The sequence below is a fragment of the Phocoena phocoena genome, chromosome 14, assembly GCF_963924675.1.
Source record: "Phocoena phocoena chromosome 14, mPhoPho1.1, whole genome shotgun sequence".
Classification (NCBI taxonomy): Eukaryota; Metazoa; Chordata; class Mammalia; order Artiodactyla; family Phocoenidae; genus Phocoena; species Phocoena phocoena.
This window is the reverse complement of record NC_089232.1, coordinates 55,547,973-55,566,017: the sequence shown is the minus strand read 5'-3', so window position 1 is coordinate 55,566,017 and position 18,045 is coordinate 55,547,973. Positions and strand designations below refer to the sequence as shown.

Sequence of the window (18,045 nt, the reverse complement as noted above, 5' to 3'; positions counted from 1 at the left end):
TGTGAACTTTTCAGGAGGCTTTATTTCAGGTCATGATATTATATGCAGCGTCACTTATAACCAAGACACTTTATTTAACATGAAAAAATGCAGTAAGTGGCTCATATTCATGGAATTCACTGGTCTTACCATGTTCCCCATGACCAAGATGTAGTTCTTGGTCTGAACTTGGTTCAGAACTTGGTTCTTGGGCTTCCCTGGTGGCGCAGTGGTTGAGGGTCCACCTGCCGATGCAGGGGACACGGGTTCGTGCCCCAGTCCGGGAAGATCCCACGTGCCGCGGAGCAGCTGGACCCGTGAGCCATGGCCCATGAGCCTGCGCGTCTGGAGCCTGTGGTCTGCGGCAGGAGAGGCCACAACAGTGAGAGGCCCGCATACTGCAAAAAAAAAAAAAGAACTTGGTTCTTGTAGCTGAAAGAAAGGTGAATGGCCTAGGAAAAACTCAGTGACAATATTGGGTGTAAGGGGAACTAACTACAGCCTACATGACAAGATGTTGTCCAGTATGATTTGGTATAGGATTTTAAAAGGTAGCCAGTGTATGTTGCCATTATGTACAGGTCTCAGTACCACAGTTTGAGCTGGAAGGGGTCTCTCTCACTATTATGCCAAATGAAACATAGGAGGAGTTTTGGTTTTCCATCACATAAACTTTGGATTGGTAAGTTTTGAATTCCTAGTGCCCAGGGAGGTTTGATGCCTCCAGAGAACACAGTCATGCTTTTTTGTTATTTTGGCCAAGGGAGCTTAGTTCCCTTGGGATAAACCCGAGCCCCCTGCAGTGGAAGCGCAGAGTCTTAACCACTGGACTATCATGGAAGTCCCCAGTCATGCTTTTTTTGTTTTTTTTGCGGTACGCGGGCCTCTTACTGTTGTGGCCTCTCCCGTTGCGGAGCACAGGCTCCGGACGCGCGGGCTCAGCAGCCATGGCTCACGGGCCTAGTCGCTTCGCGGCATGTGGGATCTTCCTGGACCGGGGCACGAACCCGTGTCCCCTGCATCGGCATGCAGATTCTCAGCCACTGTGCCACCAGGGAAGCCCTCCAGTCATGCTTTATTGAATTGCAAGTCAAGACTAGCCCCTTTCTACTTTGTGTCCTTCATATTCCAGTGGATCTTTTTTTTTTTTCCAGTGGATCTTTTTAAAACATATATCAGATCCCTGTTACTCCTGTGTTAAAAACCTTTCCATTATACTTAGAACAAAATTCAAACACTTTACCGTGGCCTCCTAGGCCCTACATGATTGGACCCTGCTCACTTCCCTGATCTCATCTCCTACCTCCACTGGCCTTCGTAGGTCACGATCAGGTCAGGCTGAGTCTTGATTTGGGGAAGGCACTTGCTGTTCCTTTGTCCTGGCATGTTGCTCCCCACATGTCCCAGTAGTTCACTTCATCCCATCATTAGGTCTCTTTTGAGTTCTTATGTCCAAGAAGCCTTCCCTGACCACCATCATAACTTTTTGTTTCTTTATCCGGATTTACTTTCTGTAGGACGTTTATCATTGTATACTAGCATATCTATGGATTGATTTCTCTGTCTTCTCCACGAGAATATAAGCTCCAGGGAGACAGGTGCTTTGTCTATCTTTTTTTTTTTTTTTTTTTTTGCTTTGTCTGTCTTGTTCACTGGTGTATCCTCAATGCCTTTAACAGTACTCGTTATCTACTTGTTGAATGAAAAGGGCACTTTTGTAGACGAGACTTATATTCTTGGTAGCCTCCACCCTACTCCCCACCATAGAAGCATTGATTGGGATCTGAGGAGCCAGAGTGCTTCCTGACAAAGAAACACAATTAAGGGGTTAAAAGGTGCATTACCTTATTGGTAATCTGCTGTTGCTCATGGGAATGTGTGATAGCTCACAGGTGTGCTGGGGAAGAAAAAATTGGGGGATGCTTACACTGGCACTTAGCTGAGGGGCATCACATCTGGGTGTTCCTTTCTCTTAGCACTACTAAGCCAACCATGTCAGCCAGAAGGAGAGACAAACCAAGATGAGATAAATTGAGCTCTGTCTAAAGGATCTGAGCAGGACTGAAGTGGAGTGGTGCTGGGCCCTCTTCTCTCTATGTATCTCTCTTTTATCCAGCTTAGTCTCTGTATGTCCCTTAGTCTCTGTATATAGTGCTCAGTGTTTTCTGGCTGAATCTATGTTTACTTAAAATCAAGGGGTGGTTACCATCTGTATGAGTTTCCTAGGGCTGCCGCAACAAATTACCACAACTTGGGTGGCTTCAAACAACAGATATTTATTCCCTCATGGTTCTGAAGGCCAGAAGCCAGAATGAAGGTGTCAGAAAACTTAGTTCTTTCTGGGGGCTTTGACGGAGAATCTATTCCACGCCTCTTCTCCAATATCTGTTGGTTGCTGGCAGTCTTTGGCATTGCCTTGGCTTATAGCTCAGAACACCAGTCTTTGCCTCTACCTTCACATGCCTTCTCCTCTTCACTCTGTGTCCTCTCTTCTTCTGTTTCACACAAGGACACTTGTCGTTGGATATAGGGACAACCCTAATTCAGGATGATCTTACCTCCAGATCATTAATTTCATCTGCAAATACCTTTTTTCTAAATGAGGTCACATTCGCAGATTCCAGGTGGACATATATTTTGGGGGACCACCATTCAACCCACTATACCATCTTAGAGGCAAGAGGGTTAAGTTAGGAAATAGGCAGATTTGCTTTATTAGGCTGTGTCCCTTCCCTTCTCTTCCTGTTCTTTTCATCCCCCACTCCCACCCTCCTACCCCAGCTGCCTTCTTCATCCTGGGAGCAGAACTCTTTCCAGCTGAGAATTTTGCCTGTGGGAGGTCAGCCCTGGGCATTCCCCCTTGTCTTCACCATCTGTCTTAGTCAGTGACTTGCGTGGCTCTTTGCCCGTGCCCTGCCTGTTTGCATATTTGGACCTGGACTCTGATCTCCTGGACCTAGACCGGCTAAACCTGTTTTCTCCCAGGCTGAAGGACTCAGGGAACCTGCTTCTTCCCCTGGGGGCAGGGTTTGGTTTATTCCTCAGACAAGACAGACCTGGTTCTCAGCTGGTGGTGACACAGAAGAGGGTATTTCTAGCCCAGATCTCTCAAACTCCAGGTCTGTTCATCCACCTCATTCTTTTTTTTTTTTTTTTTTTTTTTTTGCAGTACGCGGGCCTCTCACTGTTGTGGCCTCTCCCATTGCAGAGCACAGGCTCCAGATGCGCAGGCTCAGTGGCCATGGCTCACAGGCCCAGCCGCGGCATGTGGAATCCTCCCGGACCAGGGCACGAACCCGCGTCCCCTGCATCAGCAGGCGGACTCTCAACCACTGCGCCACCAGGGAAGCCCGGCACCTCTTTTTTGTTGGCTGTGCCGCACGGCATGTGGGTTCTTAGTTCCCGGACCAGGGATCAAACCCACGCCCCCTGCATTGGAAGCACATTGGAAGTGTGGAGTCTTAACCACTGAACCTCCAGGGAAGTCGCTCAAAGTGCACCTTGCACACAACTTGTCTAAAACTGAACCTGTCAACCATCCCTCTTCCCCACAACTTGCCTCCCCTCCTGTACTTTCTATTCACTGAATCACATCTCTCTCCACCCACTTGCTGATAACCAGATGTTACCCTTTTACTCCAAACCTCCCCAAAGGCACCAGATTCTGTAGCTCCCACCCCCTAAGTCTCTCTCAAACCCATCTACATCTCTCATATCCCACTGCCTCTACTCTAGGTTATCATCCCTTTGCACCAACCTGCCGACTGATCTCACAGCCTAGACTCGACTCTCCAGCCTCTCCAATCCACTTTCTTTGCTGCTATCTGAGTCATTCCTACAAACACTCCCTGTTGTATCCCTTCAACACTTCCCATTGCCTTTTAGGATTCTATTTCCTGACCCCACACCCTGTGCTGTCATCATCGCCAATTCAAATCCACAGCACTCCAGCACTTTATAGATTAAGAAAAATAAGAGCACTTAGGTCAATTAGGTTACCCTTCCAGGGGCTCATCCCTGTCTACGTTGTGATTTCCAGTCCCTTTTCCAGTATCTGGAGGCAATGTTGTCGCTAGAGAAGGAACCTCCTTGTGGATGCAACCAAATGGCTGAGCTAACTCCTCTTTGAGGGCATGAGAGAACCATGGAATCCTAAAACGCACACTTTCAAAAATTAAGATCTGGGACTGGTCTTGGGTTTCATGTTTTTAGCACAGGGGATCAATGGAAGGAGAAGCTCCATGGCTAAAGAAGCTAGGAAACTCCAACTCTAGTTTCCTTTCCCTTAGGGGCTCCATTGCTTTGATTCTTGCTTTCTTCTGGAATACAGTCATCTGCTTGTAAAACCCAGGACCACCTTGGAATAGCTGAGAGAGACTGGCCTTTTTCCAAAAGAATTTTTACTAAATAACACATAAGTTAATGAAAGAAAAGGGAAAGAGAGAGAGAGAGAAATCAAAGAAAACACAAAGGACAAGATATGGTACTTATCTAAAGACTGGCATCTGGTTTCAGATTAATTACATTCTAGACCCCCAGGCTGCTTTCTTGAGTTCAATATCAGAAAGTTCCCAGACTCTGGCCAGCCCTTATTTTTTTTTGCATGTATAAAAATTCCATCCTGATGTTGAGACAAAAACCAACCCTCTGTCTTATCTATAGCTTTCTTGCAGCATCCACTTTTTTTCAGCTAAGCTGTGGGATGCTGGGGACTGCACAGGGAAGATTCTGGGCCTTTTGGCAATCCCTTATCGTGGTCCTTTAATCACAACGGCCATGCCAGGAAATTTTACCCTTGCGGAGGCTGGATTTTCCCTGGGGTTTCTGGCATGATCTGAGAGACCCCTCTTTCTTAGTAATGAGGATGGCTGGAATAGAGAGAAGTGACATGTAAGTATGAAGCTTAACATGTGCCCAACACATTGTATATTTCACTTTTTAGCATAAGCATTCGCCATAGGTGTCAATCACTAGTCATGATTTGTAGAACTTGAGGACCTGAGGGGTTAAGCAACTTGCTCAAGGTGTTAAAACTGAACAGTCAAACTAGGAGTGAAGTTTGGGTTGATTGATGACAAGTTTGTGATCTGAGCCATGCAGCCTGAGGAGGTAGACGTGCCTTTGCTTTCTTTGAAGGCACAGGCTTTTCCACCCTTCTTTGTATGTTTTTATTTTTTTCCAATCTAGAGACATTTGCTGAACTCTCTTATGTGCATACCTCTTTGATATTAGGAGGTATACAAGTTTCCTAGACAAAGTCCCTGCATTCAACTCTGCACCTGGTTCTCTATGTTGAGCCCATCATTCACGGGCACTTATTCTTTCAGATATTGAGCACCTATTATGTAGAAGACACTGGCCCAGGATCTGGAGATGAAAGAGGTTAAACACACAGAATCTGGGCTTCCCTGGTTGCACAGTGGTTAAGAACCCACCTGCCAGTGCAGGGGACCCAGGTTCGAGCCCTGGTCTGGGAAGGTCCCACATGCCGTGGAGCAACTAAGCCCATGTGCCACAACTACTGAGCCTGCGCTCTAGAGCCCGTGAGCCACAACTACTGAGCCTGCATGCCACAACTACTGAAGCCCACACGCCTAGATCCCGTGCTCTGCAACAAGAGAAGCCACCAAAACAAGAAGCCCGTGCGCCATAACGAAGAGTAGCCCCTGCTCGCCTCCACTAGAGAAAGACCACGCACAGCAATGAAGACCCAGTGCAGCTAAAAATAAATAAATAAACAAATTTATTAAAAAAAAAAAAAGAATCCACCTGCCAATGCAAGGGACATGGGTTTGAGCCCTGGTCTGGGAAGATCTCACATACCGCAGAGCAACTAAGCCTGTGCGCCACAACTACTGAACCTGCGCTCTAGAGCCTGTGAGTCACAACTACTGAGCCTGTGTGCCACAACTACTGAGCCTGTGCTATAGAGACCGTGCTCTGCAACAGGAGAAGCCACCGCAATGAGAGTCCTGCACACCACAACGAAGAGGAGCCCCTGCTCACCGCAACTAGAGAAAGCCCACACAACAACAAAGACCCAACGCAGCCCAAAATAAATAAATTAAATTAAAAAAAAAAAACTACACAGAATCTAGAGGAAGGAAGAGCCTGGGTTCTGCCACCATCATTACCTCCTACTACTCATCCCCTTCCCCCCAAACTCTGAGCCCTTTCATGGAGGGCGTGGGGGTGGGGCTCCTGGATAAGGCTGTTCCTAAGGGGAGGAGGTAGGTACGGATGGAGGGAGTTTTCTTGGCACTTTTTGCCCATTTATTGTGGTTAGTACCTGGTAAGGTGCACAAAATTGTGGAAATGAGACAAGGAACTAACAGAAACAGAAATATTTTGAAGGGGAGAAATTGCTCATTTATTCAAAAATAATGGGAAAACCCCTTAGTAGAACTTGTGATCTATTATTCCTTTGCAGTTTATGGTTTCCAGGTGGCCTTTTCACTTGGAGAAATTCTTCCTGGTTAAGAGATTTCTAGGCCAAAGGAAAGGGCTGAATTATCCCAATACTGCTGCCAGTTTATGGTTTGACTCCAGCTAAATTATTCAACCTATTTAGGTGTCAGCTCAGAAACGGAGAGGGTGATGTCAGCTACGTCACAATAGTCACAATATGTTTTCCGTGGGATCTCCAGTAAAAGGGTTATGAGAAATAACAGTTATGCAGTGTGCATAACAAAACACTTCTGCTTTTTTCTCTAGGTCAAAAGAGCTGATGCAGGATCACAATTTGACTCATGGCATAAAACCTTTGGGAATCTGAAACTTTCTTGAGTTAAAAAAAAGCAACAGACACCTGTATTTGCATAGTGCTCTGTGCTGAATGGTTTACAAAGCATTTTAAGATATCACAACTGATCCTTACCCCATCTGTGAAGTAGAATTAGTATGCCCCCATTTTATATTTAAAGAAACTTGGGTCACACAATCAAGGTAATTCAGGCAAAGGTACTTTATTTTTTACTTTCCCTCAGCTATCTAGAAAATTATTTTTTTCACCTCAGTAATTTGTGATAATGGACCGTCACAAATGCCATCACCAGACAAACAAAACACAATCTTCTTTTCTGGGGACACTTCCCATCCCTGCACAGACCCCAAAGCCAGAGTCAACAACACACAGCTGTAAAGCACCAGAAACTCCAAACAACCTAGGACAGTAAGGGATCATCTTCATGTGTATTTTACAACAACGTCTGGGAGTAGCTTGGAATGGATTGGCTTCTCTAAAGAAAGTTGTTTGTGTTCATTTTGGGGGAGAGCCAGCTCAGATTCAACTCTACTTGGTTCTTTGTTTCTGTGAGGGTATGAAGGCTGAGAAAACAGGGGCTGTCTAGAGAATTCGCATGGGAAAATAATAACTTTAAACGCTTTAGGTACATAACCAGTTAACAGTCCATCAACAGTAAGCTGATTGGCACGATCTCTTTTTTGAGGGGCTGTGGTGATGATGAACTGTAGGGCCCTGTTCCCGTAAGGGCAAAGGAAGCCCCCCTCCTCTAATGGTCTCTTCTCCCAGCCGGGCTGCACTGCAAGCCTGTCTAGAGGCAAGGCCTCCAGGTGTGGGGAAATAGGTTTTATTCAGCCCGGTTTTGGGGTGAACGCGGATAGACCTGACAACGTAGTTACGGTAGACTTGGAAGGGGCCTGTTTTTCTAGCCTTGTCCCCAGATAAGTCTCTGCCCGGAGGAGCTGCAGGCACCTGGGGTCCTCCTGGCTCCAGGGCCTGCCATCTCCGGGCCTGCCGCATTAACATCACCACGAGGAAGGCGCCCTGCTGCGAGCACTTATTTGCATCCAAGTGTTTGCACCGAGACAGGGGCTCACGTGCTCGAGGTCACACAGACTGGGTCTCTCCAGGGACAGAAGCGGGGAGGAAGCCCTGTCTCGGGGTGGGCAGGTGCCGGGGTACGCTGGTACGCCCTCCACTTCCAGTTAGGTCCCCCAGGCCGCCCCCCCTCCCCAATTCCCTGCTGGCCCCAAGCGCTCCGGCCTCCCGGGGGGCCGGGAACTCGGCCTCGCTAGCCCGGCGTTGGGGGCGGGCACCTGCTCCCACCCCTCGGCGTCCCCTCCCCTTCACTTCCCCCTCCCCTTCACTTCCCCCTCCCCTTCACTTCCCCCTCCCCTTCACTTCCCCCTCCCCTTGTTCCCTCACTCCCCTCCCCCCCGCGGCTAGGCGCGGCGGCGGCGGCGGCGGCGGCGGCGGCGGCGGCGGCCGGGGTTGAGGCGGCGGCGGCGGCGGCGGCAGTGGCGGCGGCAGCGGGCGGGGCTCGGCTCGGGCTCCGCGGGCGGGCGGGCGGACATGGCGGCCAACATGTACCGGGTCGGAGGTAGGAAGGCTCGGCCCGACCCGGCCCGTCTGGGAGCGGGCTCCGGGAGTGGGGGGTAGGGGCGAGTTCACCCTAACCGCTGGGAGCCACGGGCGCCCGGGCTGAGGGCGCATGGGGCTGGGGGCCTGCGGAGGGGGCCGGGGCTGCCCCCCTCCCCCACCGTGGCCCACAAGGGGCCGGGGCCCATCCACACCCCCACATCCCAACCAGGGTTTTAGACCAGGCCTGTACTTGGGGGTATGAATTATCAGACGCCACCCCACCTCAACCCGTGAAACCCCCATGGGGGTCAGGGGCCGTCGAGCCCCCTACGAGGGTGGTCTTTCCTCGCGTGGCTTTTAGGCGTTGGGGGTTTGGAGAGAGTGGAGGGACATCTCTCCTCTACTGCTCCCCTTCATTGGGGGTGTGGGTGGGGGCGATGGGGGGGTCCAGCCAGGGGCACAGCTGGATAGGCCTGTTTGCGGGGACAGGGCCCTGCACCTCTCCTTCGTCCCTCTCCCTTACGTTTCTTGTCCAGCCCCCCTCAGGGATGGGGCTTAGAGGGGCCGGGGCACCGCAGCCTGGGGTGGGGAGTGGAGCTCTGCCTGGACGTTTGCTCTGCTGTCTGCCTCCTTCCCAGCCTTCTGCAGAAGAGAGAAATAAGGTCAAACAAACTTTCTCCCTACTCGAGACGCCCTCCTCCCTCTTTTCCTGGTAAAATAATAATTCAGATAAGTGACATGTTTGTGTGTAAGACTGGCTCTTCTCTGCTCATTAGCCAAGCTCCTTGATGGATGGTGGTAGGAATGGCCTGGCTAAATGAGGCCACTTTGCAGAAGGGAGACGGGAAAGAGCCACTAAGATAGACAATACTGCAGCCCAGCCTCTCAAATAAACACACAGTGGGAAGTTTCCAGTGAGCCTATTAGATGAGAGGAAAAACCACACTTGAAAATTTATATCCTTTTTGTTGAAAGGCTGCAGCAATTGCTTTATAACGAGACCCAAAATGGATCTGGATTAAATATGGTAAATATGGTATTAAAAAGGCTGGTTATCACCTCCACAGAGCTCTGCCTCTCAAAAAGTGACCCCTCTCCTTTTTTGCCCCCTCATCTTCCTAGATAGAGCTGTGAAAAAGTTTGTCAATGTGCTTCTGCTCTGCTCACCTGATTTTTTTTTAAGTTGGTGATTGAAATGTACTTTGGGCTGCTAAGCCTTTCAAGATGCTCTGAATTTGTCTTAGGTCAATAGTTTTATGTGAGAAGCCTACTCCAGGGCAAATTGGATTGGAGTGAAAAGATGTGGAAGCAGTTATCGTATGAAAGACACATGTTTAGTCAGCTCTGACTACTCAATGATAAGAGGTGTCTTTTTGTTTATTATTAAAGAAATGACACATGTGGGACAGAAGTCTAGGAGAACTTGAATAAAACATTAATTGAAATGAAAATGCCAGGAAAATAAGGGTCTGTGAATGGTAAGCACATAAGAAAGAGAATATATTGAGGCTGCATTACTCAGTTTGCTTTTACCAGGAAATGAATCACGGGCGTGCTTCATTTTGAATGTGAATTACCTAATATAAAAAGTCATAAGTTGACAAATGTGAACTTTATGTTGAAAAGATTAAGCTCTTTACTTCCTTTAATTACAGATTATGTCTACTTTGAGAATTCCTCTAGCAATCCGTACCTCATCAGAAGGATAGAAGAACTCAACAAGGTATACACTGAGTGTTCTTGATTCTAATATTAAGAAATACTTGTTGCCCATTGAAGGGTAATTGGGTAAAGGGCATAAGAGGTGATTTTACTTAAAGTTCCAGACTCTTTGAAAGTAGAGATTTCAGATTAGAGAATTATGCAGGATTCTGAATATTCTTTTGCTTTTTATAATTACCTCTGATATTAAATGTTGATATTGAATATGTAACATCTGTAAGATTTCTTCGAATTGCTTTGAGCTTCTCAGAGCAGGTCACTCCTGTAACTCAGTCCCTGTTTATATTTGAAGTCATAATTTGTGTTTCTCCCTTGTTAGTTATTTTTTAAGTAATTAAATTAAATTTTTAATTTAATTAAAAAAATTTTTTTAAATTAATTTAAAATTAATTTTTTCCTCTTTCAGCTTGAGAAGAAGGAAGTTAGGGAATATGATATTTAAGGGAATTTGTAGAATTCTGGACTAGGCTAACTAATAAGAATACAGTTTTGGTATAATTATAAAGTGACTTTTTGTACCTTAGGCCCAAGTAAATAAAACTTTTACATCAAGGTTTGTCCCTAATCGCAGGTGTCCAGGACATCAGAAGCATTATGAGTGTTGGCAGTAGCTGAGCTTTTACAGTGGAGGCACTCAAACAGTCATAAATGACATGGACCATAGATTTCTGATGGTTGAGGGTTAATTGTGTAGCTGGTGAGAATTCACATTGTTAAAATTTTGGGGGCTGTCTAGCTAATACCTCTCCTCCAAAATACCATCAGGAGACTCTGGTCCCGTTTTGAGTCCCAGGAAACCAGATTGGCCAAGGGCATGCCTGGCTTATGAGCGTTGAGGTCTGGGTTCACTTTTGGGGATACCCTGGGGACCTTGCATTTAAAAATTTCCGTAGTATTTGAGACCACCACCAAATGAAGAAAATGGCCTCAGGATTAGGTCAGTCTGTGGGTGGGAACTGTTGAGATGTCTTCCTGGTGTGCTTCTCTTTTATATTATTGATGTAAGGTATAAGAATTTAGGTAATTCCAGGGAATTCCCTGGTGGTCCAGTGGTTAGGACTCGGTGCTTTCACTGCTGGGGCCCAGGTTCCATCCCTAGTTGGGGAAGTAAGATCCTGCAAGCCACGCTCGGCATGGCCAAATAAATAAATAAATAAATAAAAGGCTTAAAAAAAGAATTTAGGCAATTCCACACTGTTCACTGCATCGGCTTACTTGGAAACTTAACTAGGATTCGAGGAGAAATGTTGCCCTATGAGACCTGTATTCTCTGGCTGCTCCCTGCTTTGTTCATTCGGCTCTAAGTGCAGTAAGCTCTTTCTTGCCTGTTTCTCTCTCTCTCTTTTTTTTTTTGGCTGCGCCACCTGTCTTGCAGGATCTTAGTTCCCTGACCAGGGATTGAACCCAGGGCCATGGCAGTGAAGCACCAAGTCCTAACCACTGGACCCTCTTGGCTGTTTCTCGTATGCACCCACCTTAGGACTGTCTGGTTGTTCCCAGCCCCCCATACCTTGCTGTTTTCCCCCACATCATCTATCACCTTCAGATATACTTAATGAATGTGTTTACAGGCATACCTCAGATATTGTGGGTTCAGTTCAGACCACTGCAGTGAAGCAGATATTGCAGTAAAACGAGTCACATGAATTTTTTAGTTTCCCAGTGCATATAAAAGTTGTGTTTATACCATACTGTAGTCTGTTAAGTGTACATTATGTCTAAAAAAAGATGTACATGCCTAATTGAAAAGTACTTCATTGCTAAAAATTGCTAGCTATCATCTGAGCCTTCAGTGAGCCTTCATAAAATAATATTAAAGATCACTGATTATAGGTTGCCATAACAAATATCATAATAATGAAAAAGTTTGAAATACCGCAAGATTTACCAAAATGTGACAGACACGAAGTAAGCAAATGCTATTGGAAAAATGGCGTAGACTTGCTTCACCGAGTGTTGCCATAAACCATTGATCTGTAAAAAAAAAAACACAATATCTGAGAAGTGCAGTGAACCGAAGCGCAATAAAATGAGTTGTGCCTATATTTTCATTGCCTGTTTCCCCAAACTAGAATGTAAGCTCTGTGTGTGTAGTGATCTTTTCTGTTCACTAATGCATCCGAAGTGCCTTAGAGTAGTGGCTGGCACATAGTTAAGTAAACATTTTTTGAATTAATGAATTTCTCAGATGTCTGATGTTAATACTTGTACATGGCTTTACTGTTTACAAAGTACTTTGATTCATTCATTTTACAAATATTTCTGGGGACCTACTGCTTTTAGATACGCACTTTTAGGAACTGAAAGATGAACAAGAAAGGTCTAGTAGTGGAGATGGACATCAGCTAAATAATTCCACAGGCAGAAGGAAAATTGCATCTGTGCTAAATTTACAAACATCAGAGCATGGTGCTCTGGAAGCATATAACCTGGGGATTCACGTTTGTCACCTCTTTTGAGCCTCACAGCACCTTAAACCTTAAGGTAGATGGATCATGGATTGTTGTGAAGCACACTGTGGTTAAGTAACTTAAATGCCTGGGTTACACATCTAGCTGGAACCTGGATCATTTCACACTTCTTTATCATTATATTACTCTTCACTTCAGAAGTCCCTCCCCTCCCCCACATTCTCACCTTCTCCCTGAGCCTCTGCTTTCTTAAAGAGTGGTTAATATACGAGCAGTCCTTAGGGGACTGAGGGTGACGGAACTGTGAGAGATCAGAGTCTCTGTAATTTCAGAGAGTGGCAGTTTGGATGGAGTATTGATAAAAAGGAACTGCAATAGGCTAATTAATTACTAAATATTTACATAGGACCTTTATTTCTAAAGGGATGTGAGAGATCTCATTTTAAGTAATTAATTAAATATTTCTCGAGCTCTTGTTATGTAGCAGGCACTATGCTAGGCTCAGGTACAACAGTGACCAATATGGACATGGTCTCTGCCCACACAGGGTCTCCATTCTCATGAGGGAGACACATGAAAAGATGAGTTAACAGGTGTAAAGAAAATAGCGATAAATGGTGTTAACTTCTAGAAAGGAAATAAGCAAGAGCCTTGACCCTTGACATAGAGAATAACAGAGGTTGCTTCCTTTGGATAGGGAGTGAAGGACTTTAAGGACATTGAAGTTGAGGCCTAAAGGATGAGAAGGAAGTAGCCTCAGGAAGAGGGGCCACAGGAGTTCCAGAAAGGCCTTGAGCGGGTCAGAGGTCAAGTTGGCTAAGTGGGGAAATTTAACATGATTAGAAAATCCAAATAATGAATTTAAGAACACTTGATATATTATTATTTTTTAAAACTAATTAATTTATTTTTGGCTGCATTGGGTCTTTGCTGCACGCAGGCTTACTCTAGTGGTGAACGAGGGGCTACCCTTCGCTGCGGTGCGTGGGCTTCTCATTGCGGTGGCCTCTCCTGTTGTGGAGCACGGGCTCTAGGCACGCGCGCTTCAGTAGTTGGGGCACATGGGCTCAGTAGTTGTGGCTTGCCGGTTCTAGAGTACAGGCTCAGTAGTTGTGGTGCATGGGCTTAGCTGCTCCACAGCATGTGGGATCTTTTAGTGCAGCGAGTGGGCTCTGGTGCGCATGGGTTCAGTAGTTGCAGTGAGCGGGCTCTCTAGTTGTGCCGCACAGGCTTAATAATGCAGCACGCAGGCTCTAGAGTGTGCAGGGTTAGTTGCCCTGTGGCGTGTGGGATCTTAGTTCCCTGGCTGGGGATCGAACCCACATCCCCTGCATTGGAAGGCAGATTCTTAACCATTGGACCACTAGGGAAGTCCTGAAATAGACTTTTGTCTCAATTTTTCTTCCCCAGAACTTTTAGGTGCAAAACTGAATATATTGGTTGATAAACACAGTTCGACATTGTTTTATCTCTTTTTTTTTTTTTTTTTGAGGGACTGGTTCTTTATTTCAAAAAGACATTTATCAATGTTCAGTATCAAAACAGTTACACTATTGTTTTTTCTTTCCCCAATTGGCCCCCAAGGAGACCACACCAAAGGGGAGTACATTTTAAGCCAGTTAAGCTGTAGGATGCGCACCTAACTGACCTCACTGAACCCTCACCAAAAAGGGGAGATTGGGTAGGGAAAGAAACTTTGAAAGATCAGCACACTGCCAGCTCAGACTGTTAGAGGGCTGTCATAGCCAGGTGGGGTGACCAGTGTGCCCCAGCCCCAAAGAAGCAAAGTTTCAAAATAATATAAAATTTAAAAACAATTTTGTGTATAAGCTATTCAAGATTTCTCCAGGACTAACTGCTACAACACACAATGAGATGGCAGTTTTAGAGACAGCAGCTTCAGACCCAGAAAAGGGTGATGAGATGAGTTTCATATGGCTAAATCAGTGGTAGAACATAATTTTCCTTCCTTTCTTTCAAGGAGGCGGGAGAGCAAATAAGTGGTTACCTCAAAATAAGGGGCACATGATCCATTCTGTGAGTGATTGGGAATGGGGTAGAGCTGGGACAAGGATTTGGTCTCAGAGGTCTCACCATCTTAATCTCATCTGGTCACTTCTGATGGAAAAAAAAGGTTGCCCAAAGATACCGTAAAGCTGAAAACCTGAACAGCGCTTTTTTTTTTTTTTTTTTTTGGCTAACTCCTTCTGGAATCACCTTTCTGGTTTGGCAGGTACTTTTTACAGAGCAATAAGGCTTCCCAAAATGGAGTCCTTCTCTGGGCTGTTTAGCTCTCAGGAAGGCAGGCCCATACCTTTTCCCCTCCTCTACGGAGAGGGCAGTATGCATTAAGCTGAAAAGTTACCTTCCAAAAGTGAGAAAGGGATTAGACTGCTGCTTCAGAACTATGGAATTATCTGGAATGTTTTACAAATGGCTGCTATAGCAACAAAAAAGGTAATTACAAAATGTGCACATCACAGCATGCTTTTAAAGACACTTAACATTGTGCTCACATTCCCTTAAACGTTGTTCCCAAAGATGCTCAGCCTCTAGCCCAAATGGAATCTCTGGAGAGAGGCAGAGACAGTTTGGCCAAAAGGACACAGGGGTGGGGGTGGGAGACATGGCGAAAGGAGAAAGCAGCCTTCCAGTTAAAGGTCAGCCGTCAGTTTAAAGGTCAGCTTCTGGCCTCAGCGGAGTCGGGGTCAGAGGGAGGGGCAGCGCAGGGCGGGACTGGGGCGCTCTGCATCTCATCCAGGTCAAGCAGAAGTCTGGTCCAGCATCCTTTGTGTACAGAGGTGCTCCTCTTTGGTGCATTTCAGTTCATCTTCCAAATCATCAGTTGTCTTTTCCAGCTTGGCTGCCCATCTCTCAGCAAACTCAGCACGGGTCTCTGCCTCCTTGAGTTTATCAGTAAGAATCTTTCTCTCTTCCTCATACCTGTCTTCTTTTTGAGAGTACTTTTCTTCAGCAGCACTCAGACACTTCAGATTCTGGTCCATCAGTCTGACCTGCTCATCCGTCTCTCGGCAACGGGACTCTGCCAGCTCAGCTCGCTCCTCTGCCTTCCAAGTCTCCCTCAATAATCACCAACCTAAGAGCCACCTCTTCGTACTTCCTACCTGCCTCTTCTGCAGTGTGCTTAGCTTCTTCGAGTTGGATTTCCTGGAGCTCCATTTTTTCTTCCTCTTTTAAGGATTGGTTTCCAATAACCTTCAGACCTCTCTCGCTGTCATCAGCAGCTTTCTCAGCTTCCTCTAGCTTTTGCAGGGCAGTGGCCAGGTGCTCTTGGGCACTGTCCAGCTCCTTTTCAATCAGCTGGATCCTGCGGTTCAAGGAGACCGTGTCAGCTTGAGCCTGTTCCCGGGTCGCCTTTCTCCCTCCACTTCCGCGGGAGGTGCTCAGCCCTCTCCTCTGCGTCACTGGCCTGCAGCTGCGGAACCTGGGTCTCAGCGCTTCACCACCTCCGTGGTGGTGACCCCGGCCGTGGTGCCTACCCGGCCCCTGCTCGCCTTCAGGTTCCTGCCCCCTCTGCCCGGAGCTGCAGCCGCTTCTCACCGACATTGTTTATCTTACATACCCTCTTTTCCTCTCCTCTAAACTGTACTCAGATACAGTGATGATGATCTTTTGGAGGAAGAATATAAAGTTGAAATAGAAAACAACTTCACGGTAAATTTTTAGTCACTATCTAGCTTGGGTGTTGCTCTTCTAAAGATTTAGTCTGCGTACATGTTGGAAGAAGGCCTTGTGCACATAATAATGAGGATACAGTCTCAGGAAGTTTTGGAAGTTATGCTTATGGATAAATTGAATGTTATTTGCTATTGATTGTTTTTTTGGTGTGTTATGTTGTATAATTTATATGTTTCTTCATATCCTGTATGTTTTATTAGCCATCCAGTTTGCTCTGAGATTCATTTTAATGTTTTGGGTCTTTTTTTTGGTTGGGAGAAGGGAGCCACTAACTTCTTTGAGCATCTAGTCTTGTCCCCCACCCCAATCTATATTTGCACATACAAGGTTTTGCATATAATTTCAGGAGATCCCTTCAAAGCCCTTTTATAGAACCCAAGTTAAGACCCCTCCTGACGTTTAGGATCTGTTGGGAAGAAGGACAGAAATTGGGAAAAGGAAGTTCTTTTCCATCTGTTCTTTAGTTCGAGCAGACCACAGACTTTCCAAAATGGAAACCGTTTGGTTTTTTGTTTTTTAATAATGTACTTTCTAAGTCTGGGATAGAAATGGGCGTTGAGTATGAGGTTGACTAAAAGCCCCTTATTGCTGAAGGATGTTTTACTAAACGTGTTTGACAGAATAGAGATTTAAGAGGCTGCAACCTAAATGGAGAAAAGAACACAGGAAAGAAATTGCTGTTCGTTGTAGGTTCTTCTTTATACCTGTCTCCACTTTTCCCACGTGTGGGTTTTGTTCAGGTCCTCCTTTTTTCTTAAGACTACTCAGTCCTCCGGGCTTCACCTCTTGGACTCCTTTCCTTCTTTCCTAGCTAGCTAGGGACCTTCTGCCCCCTTTCCTCGTCCTTGAAGCTTTTTCTGTTCTTCCCTCAACAGGTGGTACTTCCTGCCTCCATGAGTGAGAAGTGAAGTCTGGAGGGGAAAAGAAAGGAGTAAAGACAATAGTGCTGGGAATTTGTCAGGAATGTTTTACTCTTATGCTTCAGTTGTGGGGAACCGGTGAAGGTTTCTGGGTGAGGGACATGATTACAGCTGGGCTTTGGAAGGTTGGAGACGAGATGACACGTGGACAGGCATCTTTGCTGGAGCAGAGGCTTGGTGAGGGCAGACACCATGCATCCGTGGTGCTTAGCTTGTGCAGGGGCACATAGGAAGCGCACACAAGAAATTTGGTGACTTTATATACAAAATATACAAAATATTTAACTTAGGTCTTCAGAGCTATACTTCTTAAATTATTTGTGGTGGAGGATTTTTAAGAATTTTCAGTATCTTAGACTGCTTTTGTAAAATTTATAAATGAGAGTAGAAAAATGAAATTTAAAGTAGGCTTATAAAAATGCAAGCCCCATTTTTCATTATTAGATTCAATAGATATAAAATTAACTCTCAAATACTGTAATTCATTTAATTTCTGTACTCATTTCATTACATAGTAACAGCTGTGGACTGGGCCTTGGACCACAATTTTAGTAGCTCAACTTTAGAGGAATGTTCGAAGGGAGGGTGTGTGTGTGTACAGTAGAGAAGAAGAGTAATACTGTACACTGCCTAATAGCCAAGTGTGTGCGTGGTTCAGAAGAGAATATTTATTTTGAACTATGCCCTTCCACCCCAAGCAGGTTCAAATAAGAATTTAATTAGCTTTACAGAGTATCCCTATTGGAGGAACTCACCAGTAAGGTAGAAAAAAAACATGTATGCCTTAAAACTCTTGCTTTGGGTTTTTAACATGCTTTTATTTATTGTTTTAAATGTTTATTTATTTATTTTCTTATTAGTCGTCCATTAACATGCTTTTGTCTCAAGAAGACAAAAATGATAAAGCACTGATAATTGAAGTCATTGATAGATTTTATTTACATTTGAATATTGGACTGTTCATTTAGCAGATTGCTGGATCATTACTTCT

At 45.6% G+C, this 18,045-nt stretch overlaps 1 protein-coding gene and 1 pseudogene across 2 annotated transcripts in view; one reads left to right on the top strand and one right to left on the bottom strand.

The window, feature by feature from the left end:
* The first annotated feature begins 8,272 nt into the window (after window positions 1-8,272).
* MTA3 (metastasis associated 1 family member 3) overlaps window positions 8,273-18,045 on the top strand; it is a 128,459-nt gene continuing 118,686 nt past the window's right edge. Inside the window, exons 1-2 of one of the 2 annotated variants that reach the window (XM_065890997.1) lie at window positions 8,273-8,321; window positions 9,958-10,025. In XM_065890997.1, coding sequence (XP_065747069.1) covers window positions 8,294-8,321; window positions 9,958-10,025 — 96 coding nt within the window. In that variant the 5' untranslated portion in view covers window positions 8,273-8,293. The remainder of the gene's footprint in view (window positions 8,322-9,957; window positions 10,026-18,045) is intronic. The other variant, XM_065890996.1, reaches the window with a different exon arrangement.
* On the bottom strand, window positions 15,116-17,248 carry LOC136134097 (tropomyosin alpha-3 chain pseudogene; annotated as a pseudogene).